Genomic DNA, 20,589 nt, shown 5'->3' on the forward strand with positions numbered 1-20,589 from the left:
TCAAACCCTTATGACAAAAAAATGTAACTAAGGCTTTATGTTTTACAGTTTAAACATGAAATTTATTCAGAATTACTATAAATGTCTCCAACAACCAACCAACGTAAGTCATGGTGTCATCACCCTGCCTTCACTCGGATTAGCAGTCACCATGTGACATTGCTCAGCATTTGCATAGAGTTCTCATCTCTTTTGGCCCCACCTAGCTGGTAACATGGCAACCACTTGTCTCTTGTCTTGTCTATAAAACACCCGCTCTGACTGAAAAAGACTGACAACTAGTCACTTGATCTCTGTTTCTTGTAGTTAATGTGACCAAGGGGTGATGGGGGTCCAGACAATAACTGGAGGAGACTCTTATGATTAACCAAGTGCACGGCATGGCACAGGCTTGTGTCAGGAAGAGCATCCGGTATAAAATGTGCCACAAAAAACACAACTCGAATTTCCATGCTGAATTGGTTGAGGCCCAGGTTAATGATGACCACCAATGGTGCTGTTGCCCAACAGACTGCTGGCTGAAATTGTACCACTGCTGGGCAAAAAAGAAGAGGAGAATGTATCTGGATTCATTGGGAGAGGAGGAATGTTGTAAGTGTGGAAGTGAAAGTCAAGGCTTTGAATTTTGGCAGTATGACTGGTAAAGACAGAGAGCTGGCTGATATGATGGAGAAGAAAGGTGGACATACTGTGTTTGCAAGAGACCCAGTTGGGAGGGTAGTAAGAGCAGGAACATAGGTGGTGGGTTCAAGTTGGTGAGGACAGAGTGTGTTGGAGGTTAAGTGAGTGTCTGACAGGGTGATGAGTGTGAAGTTGGAAGATGAAGGGGTGATGATGAATATCATCAGTGCATATGCCCCACAGGTAGATTATGAGCTGAAGGAAAAAGAAGATTTCTGGAGTGAGTTAGATGAGGTGGCGGAGAGTGAACCCAAGCATGAAAGAGTGGTGATAGGAGCAGACTTCAATGGGCATGTTGGTGAAGGCAACAGAGGTGATGAGGAGGTAATTGGTGGATATAAGACAAGATCAACTTTATTTATCCTGAAGGCATTTATTTTGCATGAGTACTGAAACAGTAAAGAGTGAACGTTTTTAACAATAAGTACATCAAATTTATGCAAAATGACTGGAAGACATTTGTACAAGATGTTTGTCAATATTTCACATAACTCTGAATAACTGAATAACTCTGTTCATTATGTATTCATCCTGCAGAAAGGGGAGGAGTTATACAGTCTGATTGCCACAGGGAGGAAAGACCTCCTGTGGCGTTCTGTGATGGACACGCAGGTACTTGTAGTAGTCCACAATGTCCACATCAGTTCCATTGATGGTAACTGGGTTCAGACGGATCTTCCATCTTCTGAAGTGCACCACCAGCTTCATCGTCTTAGATACGTTGAGCTGCAGGCGGTTGAGTCCACACCACTCCACCAACCTGTCCACTGCACTCCTGTACTCAGCCTCCTGAGGACTGTATAAAGGACAGGAATGTGTAAGGACAGACTGTAGTAGATTTTGCAAAAAGGATGGAAATGGCTGTGGTGAACACCTACTTTAGGAAAAGGGAGGAGCACAGGTTGACATATGTGGAGGAAGGTGTACACAGGTGGACACAATCTGCAAGCTAAAAGGAATTGGAGACTGAAAGGTGGGGTCAGGGGAGAGCTGGTAATCCTCCCAATACCTGGAGGGGAAAGTGATGTGTGAGACGATACAGTCACAAGTCAAAAAGTGACAAATACCATGATATCAACTTCAGGCCTGATCACCCTTCCCTACTTCCTGGACCTGGCCACCAGAAATGTATCTACACATGGAGAAATTGTTGAACTTGTCAAGACTTATCTTGATTGTGACAGCCATGCCTCTGGATCCTCTGAGGTCAAGTGGTGCCTTTGGTCAATGAACAGAGCTGTTTATGGAGAATCACAGTCCAAGTCTTTTGGTTTGTGGTACTTCCTGTCTAACTGTGTTGTATGCGTGTAAACAGTGACTAAGTGGATGTCTCTGGTACTCGGTCTCTTCCACACTTCTCCTAGCTTTTTGAAGAGGTTGGACCAGAATTATTTTCCATCTTGCTTGTCGTGACATGGTCTGCTACTACTGTCTCAACTGCCACTGTAATCCACCAACTGGTTTAGGTGAAGGGACAGGGTGATTCTTTCCCCATCTCTTTCTTTGCTGGGTGTATAAATGTATCATAAGTACTGATGTTGGACCTTTAGTGGAGGCTCAAATTAATTGATGAGATTCCACTATTTTCATCTACTTTGTGATCAGAGATGTATGTTTGATGAATTTAATGAAAAAGAAATGTTAGTTTGAAAGTCTAAAGACAGTCGGGGCAAAGTTCCAGCTTCCTGTCTGAGTATGGAGAGTCTGTGTTGACTCTGGGGCTGTTTAGGTCAAATCCTATAAAATATAGAAATCCATCAAAAGTCCAAGCCTGCAGATGGAATTTAAAGCATTGGAGAAATTGTGCATAGTGCATCTTTTGCATTTTGTATCCCCATTTATCCAGCTTCCTGATGAAGTGGTGTAGAGGAGGATTTTCTTAAAAAGAAGACCTGAAAGTTCAGCTCCAGTTTGCCAGAAGATACATCTTAGATGCAAACCTGGAAAACCCCCCTCTATACCACTTCATCATGAAACTTCATCAAAACTTCATTTCATCAAAACTGATTATTTACAGGTATTATACCAAAGCGTTCCATTACATATGCAACCCATCAACTTGGCTTTTATGATTTTAATTCATTTATATCAGTTTCTAGAGAACTGCTTTGAGTTTGACTTTAAGGAAGATAATTTTAGAATTTTTTTTTTTATATTCAGAAGCCTGATTTACTTTTTGTGTCTGAATGGTAAATAAACAAATTTAAAATGTGTAATATACCATGTGACCCAAAGGCACAATACTTCTCAAACATATTGAAAACGAGACATCAGTTGCCCCATACTATAGGCTCATATCGGTATCTGCATTATTTTCGCTGATATGCAAATTTTATTTGACCAAATAAACAATACATGGCCATTGAGGTCATTATGTAGTTTGACCAGCAGAGGGTGCTCCAATGACGGCGTATGCAATGCTGTTAAGCATGGTCTGGACCCCCATCAGCCATTGGTCACATTAGCTGCAAGTGACAGAGTGTCATTCATTTTCAATCAGAGTGGATGTTTTTCAGCAAGAGGAGACAAGTGGTCACTAGTCTGGGAGCTAGTCGGGGCCAAAATAGGCAAGCCGAGTCTATTTTATGAATATGGCAACTACCAATCCAAGTGAAGGCGGCGTGACATATGAATCAGACAATCTTTATTGTCATTGTAACAATGTGACATTGTAGAATGAAATTATGGTTCCGTCTCTACGGTGCAAGTATGTAAAAATAAAAATATATATATAAATAGGTAGATAAAGGGTCTATTAAAAAAAAAACAGGAATGAAAACGTAGACTATGATCACTGATGCAATCATCCAGTCGAACATTTGTCAGAAAAATATTGTATATTCAGAAAATATCTGACAAAAAATTTGCTTATGTTACACATGGTGATGATTTATTGCATGTAGTACGTTATTTTGCAGCATTTAGTGATGTAATGGCTGATGGGTTTCTTGATCTGTTTGTCTTTGACTTTGTGGATCTGTTGTGTGGATCAAACAGCCCATGTCCAGGGTGTGAGGGGTCCTGAAGGAACCTCACAGCACCCTTCAAGCTTGAGGAAATGGCCTCCGAGTATCTGCTGAGCAGCACGTATGACCCTCTGGAGCTCATTGTAGTGATAGAACGACACCAGAACTTTCTCTGAGATGTTCTTCCTGAGAACGGATTTTGAGTTTCTTTTTCCTGAAGTCTATAACGAACTCCTTAGTCTTACATGTGTTCGGGAACAGGTTGATGTTGTGACACCGCGCTGCCAGTTGCTCCACCTCATCCTCCCCAGAGATGAGCCCCCACTACTGTGGTGTCAGCAGTGAACCTGATGATGGTGTTGCTGTGGTGGACAGGGGTGCAGTCATGTGTGTAGGGTGTAGAGGATAGGAGGGGGCTCAGCTCACAGCCCTGTGGTGAGCCGGTGCTGAAACTAATGGCTGTGGAGAGGTGGGAGCCCACTCTAACCCTCTGGATGTGCTCTGTGAGAAAGTCCTTAGTCCGGAGACAAATAGAGTGTGGGAGTCCAATGTCTGACAGCTTGGACACCAGTCTGTTGGGAAGGATAGTGTTAAATGCGGAGCTAAAGTCTATGAAGAGCATCTTTCCATAGCTCCTGCGCTGCTCCAGAAGGGACAAGACAGCGTGGGGGGGCAGTGATCACGGCATCCTCTGTAGACCTATTAGCTCTGTAGGAAAACTGGTGTGGGTCGAATGAGGAGTGATACATTTCATAAGAGGAGCTTCCCGAAGCACTTAATCACCACAGGGGTCAATGCCACGGGTCTGTAGTCATTAAGAAGGTCGATGGACTGTTTTTTGGGGAGAGGGACTATGATGGAGGATTTCAGACAGGGTGGGCGAATGGACTGGCACGGAGACTGGTTAAATATCCTAGTGAGGACCGCAGCCAGTTGATCTGTGTAGTCCAACAACACATGTCCTGAGATGCTGTTGGGTCCGACTGCCTTCCATGGGTGGACAGACTACAGTGTGTGCCTCACCACATGCTCCTCCACCCTTAAGATGGAGTTCTCGCTTTCTGGAAGAGGTCCGGGTGCCTTCTCCATTTCCACCTCGAACCGGGCAATGTAGTGATTAAGCTCCTCTACTAGTGATACATCACCAACACAGGACTGACGTGCTGGATGCTCAACCACACCTGCCTGTTGTTGCTCTCCAGGTGGTCCTCAATGTTCCTCTTGTAGTCCAGCTTGGCCTCTTGGATGCCCCTTTTCAGGTTGGCGCAGGCTCTGCTGTAGAGGACTGCGTCACCAGACCTGAAGGTTGTATTCCTCTCCTTCAGCAGCCTGTGAACCTCACAGGTCATCCAGGGCTTCTGTTTGGGGTATACCCGGTGTAGTGACCGTGTCTGTGCAGTGTTTGATAGAGCTCAGTACACCGTCACTGAACACCTCCAGTCAGTCCTCCTGAAACATTCTTGTCGCTGTTGAGAGGCTCCCTCTGGCCATGTTTTGACTGTCTTTATGGTGGTGGGAGTGGGATGTATGCTGGGATTAGAAAGAGTGGTACATGATCGGACTGGCCCAGATGCTGTAATGGTTTAGCCCTGCTTGATGTTCCAATTTGTTGGCTCCTCTGGTAGCACACTTCATGTGCTGGTGGAATTTTGAGGACACTTTTTTATATCCACGTGGTTAAAGTCCCCCTCGATGACATGCATGTCGTCAGGGTGCTTGGTTGGCTGAGTGTGAATGCTGTGGTGTAGATGTCTGGTAGCTGTGCTATAGCGTTAGAATTTGGTGCTATATAAACGACAGTAATCAGAACCATGGGAAACTCTCTGGGGAGGTGTGACAATTTAACAGTCACATACCCCAAGTCCAGGGAGTAGTGACTGTCCACAGTCGCTGTTTGTACACCAGTTGTTGTTCACGCACAGACACAACCCCTCACCTCTAATCTTCCCGAAGTCACTGGTCCTATCCTGGCCCTGTACTGTGTAGCCTGTTAGCTTGATAGCGGAGTCCGAAATCGAGGACTGGCACCAGGATTCTGTGTTCAGCAGAATGCAGCTGTTCTTGACGATGTTGTTAGTCTCCACCTGTAGCCTCAGTTCACTCAGTTCACAAACACTGAATTGGTACTGACAACATGTTAGCACACCGCCCGAATGTCAGCTGATTATCGCACGGACTCACGGCGAAAATGTTTGTATACATATCATGTAAGTGTTGTGAAAGTGTAGGAACACGGACCCACAACAGGGGGCGTAAAAGAACGGGCAATGGATAAGCCAAACAGTAACAATTTAATGTTGTAAATTGTGCACAACGGAATACAGACAACAACAAGTTTGGAACTACAGTCAATTACACGTTGAGTGACGTGTGGGCAGGCTTGAGGATAGGAGACGCCCGTCCAGAACCGAGCCGGATCCCACACGGCCCTCACCGCCAACGGGCCTGAAGAACACCGGAGCCGCCAAGTCCTGAGTCCCCAGGTGGTCACCGTCTCCAGCTGTCAGACCTGGTACTGCTGGCAGAGAACAGAAACAGCACAGGTGAGTGTGAGTAAGCACACTCAGTAATCCCACAGTCTGTGTTCTTTTGGGAGGGAGCACCTCCACCTCCAGTCACACACTCGTGCAGCTCCTGTCTAACCACTTATCTGGTTGGGGTGTGAAGCGAAGCCGTCGCTGATCACACCAAACGCCAATCCCACAGATAAGGCAACACCACAGGAAAACGGCTGCAAAGAAGTTCAGACTATTAGTCAGCGTTAAATACAGCAGAGAATATTACCTCCAAGGTAGCTGATTTCTCGGCGGGGAGGTGGAGTTGCAGTCCGGCCTTTAAGGTGGTGGTGATGTGGATGAGTGACAGCTGGTGCTGATGATGAGTAACAGCTGTCACTCCCGGTTGCTATGACGCCCTCTCGTGCTTGAAGCCCGCACTTCAAGCAGGGCGCCATCTGGTGGTGGTGGGCCAGCAGTACCTCCTCTTCAGCGGCCCACACAACAGTAAGTGCCCTTTGAATGGTGCGTGGCAGTCTTGTGAATGTCGAGTGTGGCCTTCGAAGGTACAAGGACCTTGCTGATTTTCGTGCAAATGCCAGACGGCACTCTTACGGATGTCGAACACCGCTCACACCTGAAGTCATGACACGTTTGTGAACGAGGTGCTCAGGATGGCAGTGAGCTGGTATTGTGTGAAAAGAGGCTGTGGAAATTCCCCCGACTGTAGCCAGTAAGCCACAGCCCTGCAAATAATAATTTAAAAAACCTTATTGTGGCTCCACAGAGGGGAAAAACCAGGAACAGAAGTGTGGACAGCACACTTACCCACTGGCTGTATGGTGTCCCTGCTGGATCCATTCTTCTGTCCTCCTCTGCTCAGGACTGATGCTAGGAGACAGTATTGTGCTCCTCAATAAAAAAAGAAAAACATTAAATATAAGTCCCAATCACATGGACAGAAGTCGTCAAGCTCACCCACTTCCATCAGCCAGGGATGGAAGTGGCATCCCTGGCTGTAAAGTCCCTTCCTCTCCTGTCATCTCTGCTATTTTGGTGTGCTCCCAGGGCAGCTCCTGCGTGGCTCCCATCAGGACTGTCAGATCCTCATTTTTGTCTTCAATCACTCCTGATGCAGTTTCATCCATCGTCAACCCTCACAAAGTTCTGTCACCATTCTTGCACGTTATGAGTCATTGTGACACCTGTGGCGGCTCTCTGAGTGTGTCACGACGACCTTTGTGGCCTCGCCAACTTTGAACTATTCAAAATTCAGACGGAGTAACGAGGCCCAGCCATTGTTGCACGAATTCCCTCGCAAATGCCATTCCCAAGCGGTTGCAGCCCGGTGAGGTAGTACAGTGCCCCCAGTGGCCCAGGAGAGAGATCAGATGTCTTTAGTTGATAGGAATGAGCTGAAACAACACACATTTACAATAAAATTATTACTTCTTTTTCTTTGAAAAAGAATCATACAACTTCCTAACAGAATGTAACATTCTGTTAGGAAGTTGTATGATTAAAAATAATAACGTTGTTTGAATATTGTATCAAAAAGAACAATCACAGTGACTGTTCCAATCGTCACCCAGCACCTGAGAGTCGTGGCGTGTCTCTCGACTGTTTTTCCATTTGAGACTAATGGCATTTTAAAAGCAATTTGACCCCTGCCTGTCCCCTTCTCTTAATCTCCGTGGGCTTGTCTGGAGCTGAAAATGTCCTCTCTAAGCCCCAAAGGCACCGCTCTGGACACTCAGACCAGCTGCAGTCACAGCGCGCTGGCTGGGCCAATTACAAAAACCCCAGACCCAGGCTGAGTTTTCATCTTATCTATCCAAATGTCAGCCTCGTGCTTATTAGGTATCATCACGCTGCTGCCAGTCACTGTGAAGAGATGAGTTTCCTCAGCGGCCACACCCTGGGCCGACCTCCCGTTCAGACCCACGGCTCATTCATCCCTTCAGCCTGGCCTACTTTGTCTCATCCTTTTGGTTCTCTGAAGTTCTGCACCTTGATGTTGAGGTCAGCTCGACTTCAGGCACAATCAGTGTACGTTCCTCAAACCGTCACAACTAAAGACCCCCATTAAATTAAAGCAATGGAATGACATCATTTCAAATACTTAACTGTAGAGCAAGCCCGACACGGGTTTTTGGGAGCTGATACAGATATTAGGGAGTACCTATATATCAGTCAATATATACACTGAAAATGGAAAGGATTCCTAGCATTTCCCTTTCAAACCCTTAGGAAAAAAAAAAGAACTAAAGCTTGATGTTTTACAGTTCAAACATGAACTTACCCTATGTTCCGGCGTATAGGTCACATCAGTTTTCTGTACTATCAGCGCTTTTGTTGTAGATTTGTGAGCACTGTTGTAGTGTACATTTTATTATTAACATTTGTTCTTTTGTTTGTTTTGTTTAGTGGTTGGATATCTGGGAAAGCCCTACATAAATAGTTATTGTATATTATTGTTATTGTTAAGAACAGATGTGTAATTTAATGGTGTATAAGTCACAGGAACTCCCAAACTAGTAACATAAACAATCAAAAAACCCTCAAATTAAATACTCTTGAAAATATGCTAACTATAAATAAGTATAAATAAAACCAACGCCCAAACAATGAAGGTCACGCTGTCCCACTCAGATTGGAAGTTGCTGTGTCACGTCAGTCAACATTTGCATACAGTAGATTTGTCATATATTTTGGCCTCCCCTAGTTAGGGGCTTTGCAACCACTTGTCCCTTGTCGATGTAAACCACCCACTCTGATTGTAAATGAATGACAGCTGGTCATTTTTCCTTCGTCTCTTGTTGTTAATCTGACCAAGGGGTGATGGGGTCCCAGCTGTGCCTTCTCTGCTGGACAAACTATGTAATGATGCCATTTCCAAAAGCCAAACAGGTTATTCTGCATTTTTTTATTTGGTAAAATAGAACTGTTCATAATGCTGATACTGATATGTTTGTGAAAGGCATTGGTATCGCCCAATATCGTGGGCCAGTTTGTGACATCTGCAGCAGGCACGTATTGGTAAGAACTGAGTTTATCCGCTGACAGCTGACGACCTGGGCCACGTCATCGTCCCACACAGGGACATTCACATAATTAAAGTGCAAACAGACTTCAGTGACTACATTTAATGTTTCTGACTGTTTAATTCTTTCATTTCTCTTTATTTCTAGTGTTTCCATGTTATCTTCAATTAAACCTGCCACATCATCACAGCTGTCTTACCATATCAGTTACTTTATGTGTAACTGCTGCTTCGTCCCCATCTTCCTGTTCCTGAGGCCTCAGTCTGCCGCAGCTGTGGTTGAATACTTCTAGAATTCAGTTTCTTGCCCAGAGGCACTTCAGTGCTCATTGGCAGTCACTGAGCACAGCATCCACCGCCGACCCTTTAGATAAAGGGCACCCTGTGCCAACCTCTGCGCCTTTGTCACCTCGTTGTGAGTTTCTGTGGTCGGGTCTGGGACCATGCACTGATGCTGTGCATCACCACATCATCCACAACACAGAACTGTCCTGGGTGACAACCACCCAGTCAGGTTCTGGAAAATAACAATCGGCCTGCCACAGTCAGGTGAAATGTGGGCGTGTCCTTGGCCTTCTCCTGTGAGGCGCCTGCGTGCTGGATCATGCAAAAAGAAATGCAGGACATGTCCCTGTTCATGGTCTGTAAAACAGCAAACCAGACCAGTAGCTCTCTCCTTGCAGGCGGTGAGTCTACAGAGGGAAGTGTGGGATGAGCTGATGGTCTACTGCCACCGCGACCCACACCCACATAAGCAGCAGAAAACCAATGAATGAATGAAATAAAAGGATTATTGTCAACACAATTGTTTTTCTTTAGCAGTGCAACAGGTGTGTCATCATGTATTGTAAATTAAAAACTGTTCAGATGTAGCCATAACTTGCTGGGTGATTTTTCTTTTCTTGTTTGTTGCATGCATATAGTTCAAAACCAGCTGGATTTTCTCTTTCATCACTACTACACCTGCACTTGCACCTCTGCACCTGCACTTGCAGCTCTGAATCTGCACCTGCAGCTCTGCACCTGCTCCAGCAGCTCTGCACCTGCACCTGCAGCTCTGAACCTGCACCTGCAGCTCTGCACCTGCTCCTGCAGCTCTAAACCTGCACTTGCAGCTCTGCACCTGCAGCTCTGCACCTGCTCCTGCAGCTCTGCACTTGCAGCTCTGCACCTGCACCTGCAGCTCTGCACCTGCACTTGCAGCTCTGCACCTGCACTTGCAGCTCTGCACCTGAAGCTCTGCTCCTGCAGCTCTGAACCTGCACCTGCAGCTCTGCACTTGCAGCTCTGCTCCTGCAGCTCTGTCCTCAGATTTGGAGCAGAGTGGCTGTAATGAAGCCGTTTGGCAAATGTAGTGAAGTAAAAAGTACTTCACTGGCTCAAAAAATAACTAAAGTAAGAGTAGAAATTCAGGTTTACATAAGAAATGTGAAAGGAGATTAATGGTGGCCACATGCTGCATTCCACTGCCTGTAATCAACATTCCTAAAATGTATTTAATTTAATTTATTTATATACGTATGCTTTTGAATGAAGAATTGATTTATAAGACCCTGATGTGTATTAGACTTTGCTTGGGTCCATAAGTATTTGGACAGTGACACACTTTGTCCTTTGTGCCTGGTACTGGACAAACTGCACAGTTCAGGTGTCTGTTGCATGAACCTTTGTACATCATGGCGATGCGGCACAGAATAGGATTTCCTTAGGAGACAGAAACATCAGCTGCAGTTTGCCAGAAGGCACATGGGAGATGGGGTGAGATATCTGTTAAATTCAGATTTATTAATTTGTATAGCACCAGCTCACGATAAAATCACCTCAAGGTGCTTCACACAATACAGCACGGAAACAGAACAAACTGAGTTAAAAGAAGTTAGAAGAGTTAAAAAGCCGGATGCCCTTCCTGACGCAACTCCACATTACATTACATGGAGAAATGTGGCAGGGGTGGGATTTGAACCTGGAACCTTCTGCACTGAAGCCAAGCGCATTAACCACTTAGCCACCACCCCTGCTTAAAAAAAACCCAAAAAACATAAAACTTAAAAAGCTTAAAAAACATGATAAAATGCAAAACCATAAAAAAGTTGTTTGCAGTTTCCTCACTTGTGAGGATAGTGGGAAGGCCTTTTTTTTTTTTTTTAATTTTCTACAAGCCCTCTGGTGGCTGAAAAGTCAGATGTGGGATGCACAAGACCTGTTACACTTGGGGCAAATGAACACTTGAGTAGGCTGGGCTTGTGCTGCTGCCCGCTCTTTCTGTCTTTGACACTTCTGGCGTGAGGCCTCACTTCTTTCTGCCTCAAACTTCAGGCTGGCGGATTTGATGCTGGAACGCCAGCTGAGTCTATCTGTAGCTAGATGCTGCCATGACTGATGCTGAACGCCTGCAAGGGAGAGCTGTTTCTTCAGCTGGTCCTTATAGCGCTTTTTGGGGGCCCCTTGGTTTCGCCTCCCTTCCTTGAGCTCGCCAAAGAGAATTAATTTCGGCATGCGTGTATCATCCATCCTGGCTACGTGACCTGCCCAACGAAGCCCAATGACGTTGGGCATAAAAAGTACAAAGAATAAAAACCACATAATAACTTAATATACTAATGATAAAACAGGGAAAACAAGTGGGTCTTTAGTCTTGATTTAAAAGTCTCCACAGTATCCGACTGCCTTATGTGCACCAGGAGATCGTTTCACAGAACAGGGGCACGATAAGAAAAAGCTCTGTGACCAGCAGACTTTTTATTCACCCTAGGAACACAGAAAAGTCCTGCACCCTGCGAACGCACAGCCTGAGATGGTACGTAGGGCTTAACCAAGTCAGCCAGGTAGGCAGGTGCCAGTCCATGAACAGTTTTATAGACCAGTAACAAAACCTTAAAATCCGATCTCACAGAGACAGGAAGCCAGTGAAGAGATGCCAAAATGGGCACAATATGGTCAAGCTTTCTGCTTCAAGTCGAGAGTCTGGCAGCAGCATTTAGAACCAGTTTAAGACCCCTAATGCTGGACTGTGGTAAACCAGAGAATAGGACATTACAATAGTCCAATCTAGAAGAGATAAATGCATGTATCAGGGTCTCAGCATCAGCCATAGACAGGATGGGATGAATCTTCACTATATTTCGCAGATGGAAGAAAGCAGTCCTCGTAATATCTCTAATATGGAGGTCAAAGGACAATGTAGGATCAAAAATTACCCCAAGGTTCCTCACTCTGTCAGTGTGATGTATGACACAGGAGCCTAGGCTCAGCGTTAACTGGTCAAATTGATACTGATGTCTCACTGGACCAAGAATCATCATTTCATCAGAGTTTAAAAGTAGGAAGTTACTGGACATCCAACTTCTCACTAATGCAAGGCAATTTTCTAAAGATTTTATGTGGATGAGATTACCAGCAGTTATCGGCATGTATAACTGAGTATCATCTGCATAGCAGTGAAAGGTAATCCCAAAATGCCGCAATATGTGCCCAAGGGGTGCTATATAAAGGGAGAAAAGCAGGGGGCCTAAGACAGACCTCTGTGGAACCCGAAATTTCATGTCACTAAGGTTAGAGGTAGTGTTACTGTACAAAACACAGAACAACTGGTCAAGTATGACGTCAACCATGCAAGGGCACTCCCAGTAATCCCAAAATGATTTTCCAGCCTATCAAGTAGAATATGATGATCCACTGTATCAAATGCAGCACTGAGATCTAACAGCACCAGAACCTTAGTGGTGTCTGAATCCATTCCAGGCAGAAGATCAGTCACCACTTTATTGAGAGCCGTCTCTGTGGAATGATATTTTCTAAAAGCAGACTGCAGTGGCTCAAAGAGATTATTCTCAGTAAGATAGTCTACGAGCTGCCGTGACACCACTTTTTCCAGAATTTTAGAGAAAAATTACAGATTTGATATCGGACAATAGTTTGTCAATACACTAGGGTCAAGATTAGGTTTCTTAAGTAGTGGTGTAATCACTGCAGATTTGAAACATTTAGGAACAGATCCAGAAGTTAAAGAAAGATGAATAATTTCCAGCACAGTCAGCCCAAGAGTGGGCCACAGGTCCTTAAACAGTTTTGTTGGTATAGGATCAAATAAGCAGGTTGTGCTTTTTGTTGACGTTACGAGTTTCTTCAACATGCAAATTCTGTAAATCTAGGTAATACCTCAGTAGTGGCGCCCACCTCAATAGCAGGGTGTAGTGGCTGGGTTAAGGCATGCTGGGATATGTTTAATCTGGTTCTCCTCTGTTTAATCGGTGCTGCATTGTGCTGCTTCTCCAGTCACAGCCTCAGTAGATGAGAACTCCTTCAGATTTGTTATGGTGACTTCCTCCACTGTTCTCCTTGTTTTCCAGGCCGGTGGTACATCCGTGAGGGCTGGCTGAAGGTTGTGCCTCCTAAAGGTGCAGAAGCTAAGCCCAAGATGTTCTTCCTGTTCTCTGACATGCTGCTACAAGCCAAGCGCTGCAGCGCGCTGCATCCCACCAATGGAGACAAGTTCACCGGCCAGCATGCCTTCCCCCTGCAGGACTGCACTGTGGAGAAGGTGTTTGGCCACACCAGAAGCCAAGGAGGCCTGCTGAGTGTGAGTGTCAGCAGCCGACACCTGCACACAGCACGTTTGGAGTTTGCCTGTAGGCCTCTCTCACACAGAAGGTGTGTGCGTGGCATTTAGAGCACTCGCCACTGTCTGCCACACGTGATGTCGCGGTCACTGGCACTCGCTCTGCGCGCTCGCTGCTTTACCTGCCACAAAGCACCGGGTTCTTCAGAAAGTCCAAACCCATGAAAGAAAAGACAAGAGTGTCAAAGTTAATAAAACACCAGGAAGCAGCAGATTAGGTGCAACGCCGCTGAATGCCGCGCACATGCCGGTGCTCGCTGGGGCTGGCAGCTCAGGTGCAGTGAGTACAGCGCCCCAACAGTCATGACACACACACACAAACACCTGGTGTGTCAGAGTAGCTGTGGTGCACTGTGTGGTCAGCAGTAAGAAGGTCCTGGGTCCTCCTCTGACCTCTGACCTTTCTGTGTGGACGTTGTATGTTCCCACTTGTGAAGACATGCAGGTTTGGTGACGTGGTGACTCTGACCTGACCGTTGGTGAGTGTGTGTTCGTCTCATATGATACATATGAAATATGACTCTCTTCCTGGGCAGTAAGGGCAAAAGTCTGAGAAGTTTCCTCTGAGAATTACAGTAAGTCCTTGGAGTGTTTGTGGGCACCAGGTGGGCAGACATCTGTTTATTGATTTGTTCGTAGACATGAGTGAGTCTTTAGCAGAAGCATCGTTTAATTTCCACTTTTGAAGCACGTGGGTTTGATTCGTCCTTCTTGTGGACATGATGGTTCCTGTGAAATGCACCTCAACCCCGCTGCTCTCCCACCCAATGAAAACGTCTTTGTTCTTTTTTCTGCTGGTAGGATTATACCTCGATTCCTTCACTCCTTCTTCTCCTTAATTAGTTTAAATCCTTGTTGCAGAAGCTCAAAACATGAACTTTTAATGTGTCACTGTCTGATCCATCTCCCAGGTCTCCCAGGTCGCGCGTCACTGAGCAAGTAACCAAAGCGTTTCCGCAGCGAGTGTTTAGTGGCGGTGCTGCACGGTATCAATATTTATTCCGAGCTCTCTCGCCACTGCTCTTTCTGCTGTGATGTGGTGAAGCACCGCGGCTCAGGCGGGGCTCTGTGTTCTGGTCAAACTTCACCAAAAGGCGGGAGTTATTGCACCGCTAATAAATAAAATAACAATAAGTGCAACTAGACAGAAAAGGAATCTTGTTTGCTTTGACTCACCACATCTGTGTGTGTATACAACCCCTGGCAAAAATGATGGAATCACCGGCCTCAGAGGATGTTCATTGAGTTGTTTAATTTTGTAGAAAAAAAGCAGATCACAGACATGACACAAAACTAAAGTCATTTCAAATGGCAACTTTCTGGCTTTAAGAAACACTATAAGAAATCAAGAAAAAAAGATTGTGACAGTCAGTAACGGTTACTTTTTTAGACCAAGCAGAGGAAAAACATATGGAATCACTCAATTCTGAGGAAAAAATTATGGAATCACCCTGTAAATTTTCATCCCCCAAATTAACACCTGCATCAAATCAGATCTGCTCATTGACATTGACCCTATGTGTCTTTTTGCAAGGAATGTTTTTGCAGTTTTTGCTCTATGGCAAGATGCATTATCATCTTGAAAAATGATTTCATCATCCCCAAACATCCTTTCAATTGTCCAAAATATCAACATAAACTTGTGCATTTATTGATGATGTAATGACAGCCATCTCCCCAGTGCCTTTACCTGACATGCAGCCCCATATCATCAATGACTGTGGAAATTTACATGTTCTCTTCAGGCAGTCATCTTTATACATCTCATTGGAACGGCACCAAACAAAAGTTCCAGCATCATCACCTTGCCCAATGCAGATTCGAGATTCATCACTGAATATGACTTTCATCCAGTCATCCACAGTCCACAGTTGCTTTTCCTTAGCCCATTGTAACCTTGGTTTTTTCTGTTTAGGTGTTAATGATGCCTTTCGTTTAGCTTTTCTGTATGTAAATCCCATTTCCTTTAGGTGGTTTCTTACAGTTCGGTCACAGAAATTGACTCCAGTTTCCTCCCATTCGTTCCTCATTTGTTTTGTTGTACATTTTTCGATTTTTGAGACATATTGCTTTAAGTTTTCTGGCTTGACGCTTTGATGTCTTCCTTGGTCTACCAGTATGTTTGCCTTTAACAACCTTCCCATGTTGTTTGTATTTGGTCCAGAGTTTAGACACAGCTGACTGTGAACAACCAACATCTTTTGCAACATTGCGTGATGATTTACTCTCTTTTAAGAGTTTGATAATCCTCTCCTTTGTTTCAATTGACATCTCTCGTGTTGGAGCCATGATTCATGTCAGTCCACTTGGTGCAACAGCTCTCCAAGATGTGATCACTCCTTTTTAGATGCAGACTAACGAGCAGATCTGATTTGATGCAGGTGTTAGTTTTGGGGATGAAAATTTACAGGGTGATTCCATAATTTATTCCTCAGAATTGAGTGATTCCATATTTTTTTTTCTCTGCTTGGTCTAAAAAAGTAACCGTTACTGACTGCCACAATCTTTTTTTCTTGATTTCTTATAGTGTTTCTTAAAGCCAGAAAGTTGCCATTTGAAATGACTTTAGTTTTGTGTCATGTCTGTGATCTGCTTTTTTTCTACAAAATTAAACAACTGAATGAACATCCTCCGAGGCCGGTGATTCCATAATTTTTGCCAGGGGTTGTAGTTGTGCTCAAAAGTTTATATACCGTGGCAGAATTATTTATTTTTTTTTTTTTTGGCCATTTTTCAGAGAATATGACTGATAATCATTTTTATGGTAGAATCAAGCAGAGAAGGATTTTCTTTCACCAAAACAGATCAAATCTATTTTTGCATCTCAGATGTTCCTTCTGGCCATTTGTAGCTGACCTTTCAGGTCTTCTTTTTAATAAATTCCTCCTCTGTACCACCTCATCATGAAGCTGGATAACTTGCTGATACAAAATGTAAAACCTGCACTGTGCCCAGTTTGTCCAATCACAGCCACAGAAACCTGTAACTTCCTCTGGGTATCTTGGTGGCTTTCCTCACTCTCCTTCAGTTTTTGAGAACTGTATGCTCCACTCAGATTTACCAGAGTGTCAAACTGTTTGTATTTCTACATAACTGATGTAAATAAAGTCCAAGACATATTCAGTGGCAGCTTCACCATCAGAAAGCCTCGAACACTAAAGACTCTAAGCTGTCACTGATATTAAAGGGGGCAACACACAGTATGAAGAACAGGGGGATGTAAACCTTTGATCAGGGTCATTTGGGTCATTTCTGTTGTCTCAAACAGGCTCTCGTGTGGGCTGTCAGATCTGTTGACAATTGTTGTGTTGGAAAATGCTTGAAGTAGCTGCTAAGTGGATCATATGTACGCTGTGGCCTTGCTCAATGGTCCACTCCATTTCCCTTTCTCCAGGTGTTATGTGGAATGCCTGTTCTCGTCATATGCCACTTTAAGACCTCTTTGAAACACAGTTTTTGTCCTCCATGGCTCCTTGCAGTTCCGAGTTGAACACAGCTTTTGGGAGCCTTTTGGGTTCTGCAGAGTTGGTTTTTGTAACAGTGTTGCCCAAGTAAGTGAGGACTCTGTTGTCTTCAATGGTTGATCATTGACTGTAATCGTCTCTGGCAATTCAGTGGACATTGGAGGAGGCTGATCAAGCAGCTCAGTCTTGAATATGTTGATCTTTAAAGCAAACATATCAGCTGCAGAGGAGAAACGGTCCACCATCTATTTGTACGTGGACACGAAGCTGGGCCAGGTTGAACTGTTTGCCTTTGGTCCTTGTGCAGATGAACACACCCTCGTTGAGCCCTTCATTCATCGTATCCAGCACAGCTGTGAGGTAGAGGGAGAAAAGAGTTGGAGCCAGCACACACTCCTGCTTCGGTTGACCACAAAGGCATCACTGGGTTCACCGCTGACTGAGAGTTGTGTCTTCATTCCATAGTGGAACTGCTTGATGATGTTAACAAGCTTGTCAGGGCTTCCATATGTTTTGAGGACCTTCCAGAGGGTTGTACAGTCAACTGTACCAAATGCCTTTGTGAAGTCAAAGACTACATACAGTGGTTGGTGCTGCTCTGCAACCTCCTCTTGGAGCTGTCGCAGAGTGAAGATTATGTCGGAAGTGGAACGGCCAACTATGGCCAGTAGTGATATTCCCTAATGGTTTCCGCATTCTGCACAATCGCACTTTCTTGTATAGATAGTGACAATTAAAGCATCTCGAAAGTCCTGGGGCACAATACCGGAGAGTAGGCATCTGTTGAACAGGTCTAGTAGAGCTTTGCACAACTTTTCGCCACCATTTTTCAGGATATCTGAGGGAATACCATCCAGACCAGGTGCTGTGCCATTTGCTGTTGACTTCAGAGTTTTCTTGAGTTCCTCCGTACTGATTTCCCTGCACAGCTCATTCCTTGTGCACAGTAAACGTAGGAACATACGTCGGAACATAGATCGAGAGCTTTTCCCCCCTACTCAGCTCTCTCTTCACCACAACGGTTTGACACAGTGACTGCATCACTGCAGACGCTGCACAGATCCATCAGTTGATCTCACACTCCAGCCGTCCCTCGCTCGTGAACGAGACCCCCCGGACACTCCACCGACCTGAAGAGGGCAAGGCACCTTTTTCCAGTTGAAAACCATGGCCTCAGATTTGGAGGTGCTGATTTTCATTCCGGACGCTTCACACTCGGCTGCACACCACCCCAGTGCACGCTGAAGGTCCTGATTTGACGAAGCCAACAGAGCCACATCGTCCGCAAACAGCAGAGATGAGATTCTGTGGTTCCAAAAACCAGATTCCCTCTACACCCTGGCTGTGCCTAGAAATTCTGTCCATAAAGGTAATGAACAGAACCGGTGACAAAGGACAGCCCTGGTGGAGGCCAGTGTGCACTGGAAACAGGTTTGACTTACTACCGGCAATGTGAACCAAGCTCCTGCTATGGTCATACAGGGACCGGATAGCCCTTAGCAAAGAACCCCGGACCCCGTACTCCCGGGACACCCCCCACAGGGTGCCCGAGGGACACAGTCGAAAGCCTTCTCCCGATCCACAAAGCACATGTGGTCTGGTTGGACGAACACCCATGAACCCTCGAGCACCCGATGGAGTGTATAGAGCTGGTCTAGTGTGCCACGACCAAGACGAAAACCACACTGCTCCTCCTGAATCCGAGGTTCGACTATCGGTCGAATTCTCCTCTCCAGTACTCTGGAATAGACCTTACCGGGGAGGCTGAGGAGTGTGATCCCCCTGTAGTTGGAACACACCCTTCGGTTTTTGCCTCTGTGACCCCACGGGCTGCAGCACGCTTGGCCTGCCGGTAACTGTCAGCTGCCTCCGGGGTCCTACTTACCAATAAAGACATGTAGGACTCCTTCTTCAGCTTGACGGCATCCCTTACTTCCGGCGTCCACCACCGAGTTCAGGGACCTTGTGACCACAGCTGCAAGCGGCCGCATCGACAATGGAGGTGGAGAACATGGTCCACTCGGACCCCATGTCTCCAACCTCCTCCGGGATCTGGGAGAAGCTCCCCCGGAGGTGGGAGTTGACGACCTCGCTGACACAGGGTTCCGCCAGTCGTTCCCAGCAGACCCTCACGATATGTTTAGGCCTGCCAGGTCTGACTGGGTTCCTCCCCTCCCAGCGGCTCCAACTCACCACCAGGTGGTGATCGGTCGACAGCTCAGTCTAAGTAGAGTAAAATGCATTCTATGATAGACTGAAATCAGCTCTACTGTCTTGTCAAATCAAGTTTTTCTACTCAAATAAGAGTTGATTTTGCACTGTGATAGAGTATATTTAACTCTATTTGGACTGGGACCAAATGTTATCCCAGCAGAGTAAATTTTACTGTGGACATACGTTCAGCAGGAGCTCCCCATTGGTGTTTTTTTTCTTCTTGCCAAACTTGGCAATGATGCCCTTGTAAATTTCAGAGTCTGTCCCGACATGAGCGTTGAAGTCGTCTAGTATTAGGACCTTGTCTTCTCTGGGGACCTTGAGCACAATGTGAGTGGGCTCCGGCCTCCTTCTCCTCACCAGTGTAAGTCATTGTGGGGGCATACACATTCACCGCAGTCAAGTATCCTCCTCTCATAGACAAGAGCCTAGGTGGGATTGCAGTGGGAAGTGATGTATACTTCTTGGCAACTGTGTTATGAACCGCAAAGGCAACTCCAGCTTCTCTAGGCCCTGCGGTCTTACCAACCCAGAAGATGGTGTAGTTCTTGCAGTTGGCCTTGTGCCTCAAGACATGTTTCCTGGAGAGCTGCAGTGTCAATGCCAAATGGTTCCAGTTCTCTTGCAGTCAGTGCAGTCCTATGTTCTGGACGGTTGCTTCTATCTCGCATAGTTCGCACAGTCCATGTTGCAACAGTTAACTTTGCAACATATATATATATATATATATATATATATATATATATATATATATATAGTGTGTGTGTGTGTGTGTATATACACGTAATATGTTCCATAAGTGCTGTACAGTGATCACTTTAAAGCTTTCTGAGCTTCTGATTCAGATGGAAAACCACTATATGAATGCCTTTTGGACACTTTTTGCACCGTTTAAACAACCACACCAGACCAGAAGTATTATTATATTTATATCATCAAGGAAAACTAACAATATCGGCACATCCACAGTGCACGGATTATCTTTATATTGTTCTTTGACGTTTAACTGTCATTGTGATGTAAATCTCAGCTGTTTTGTGTGTAAAGTGACATTTTGCAGTAAAACACTGGTTCAGCTTTAACAAGCATTAATTAACAGCCACTCGGA

At 45.3% G+C, this 20,589-nt stretch overlaps 1 protein-coding gene across 1 annotated transcript in view; it reads left to right on the forward strand.

Moving 5' to 3' along the window:
* The window catches only part of arhgef39 (Rho guanine nucleotide exchange factor (GEF) 39), a 151,430-nt gene that overhangs the window by 83,001 nt on the left and 47,840 nt on the right, over positions 1–20,589 (forward strand). The window contains exon 7 of the mRNA XM_034163553.1: positions 13,535–13,764. Coding sequence (XP_034019444.1) covers positions 13,535–13,764 — 230 coding nt within the window. The remainder of the gene's footprint in view (positions 1–13,534; positions 13,765–20,589) is intronic.

Source organism: Thalassophryne amazonica, chromosome 22 (assembly GCF_902500255.1).
Source record: "Thalassophryne amazonica chromosome 22, fThaAma1.1, whole genome shotgun sequence".
Lineage (NCBI taxonomy): Eukaryota > Metazoa > Chordata > Actinopteri > Batrachoidiformes > Batrachoididae > Thalassophryne > Thalassophryne amazonica.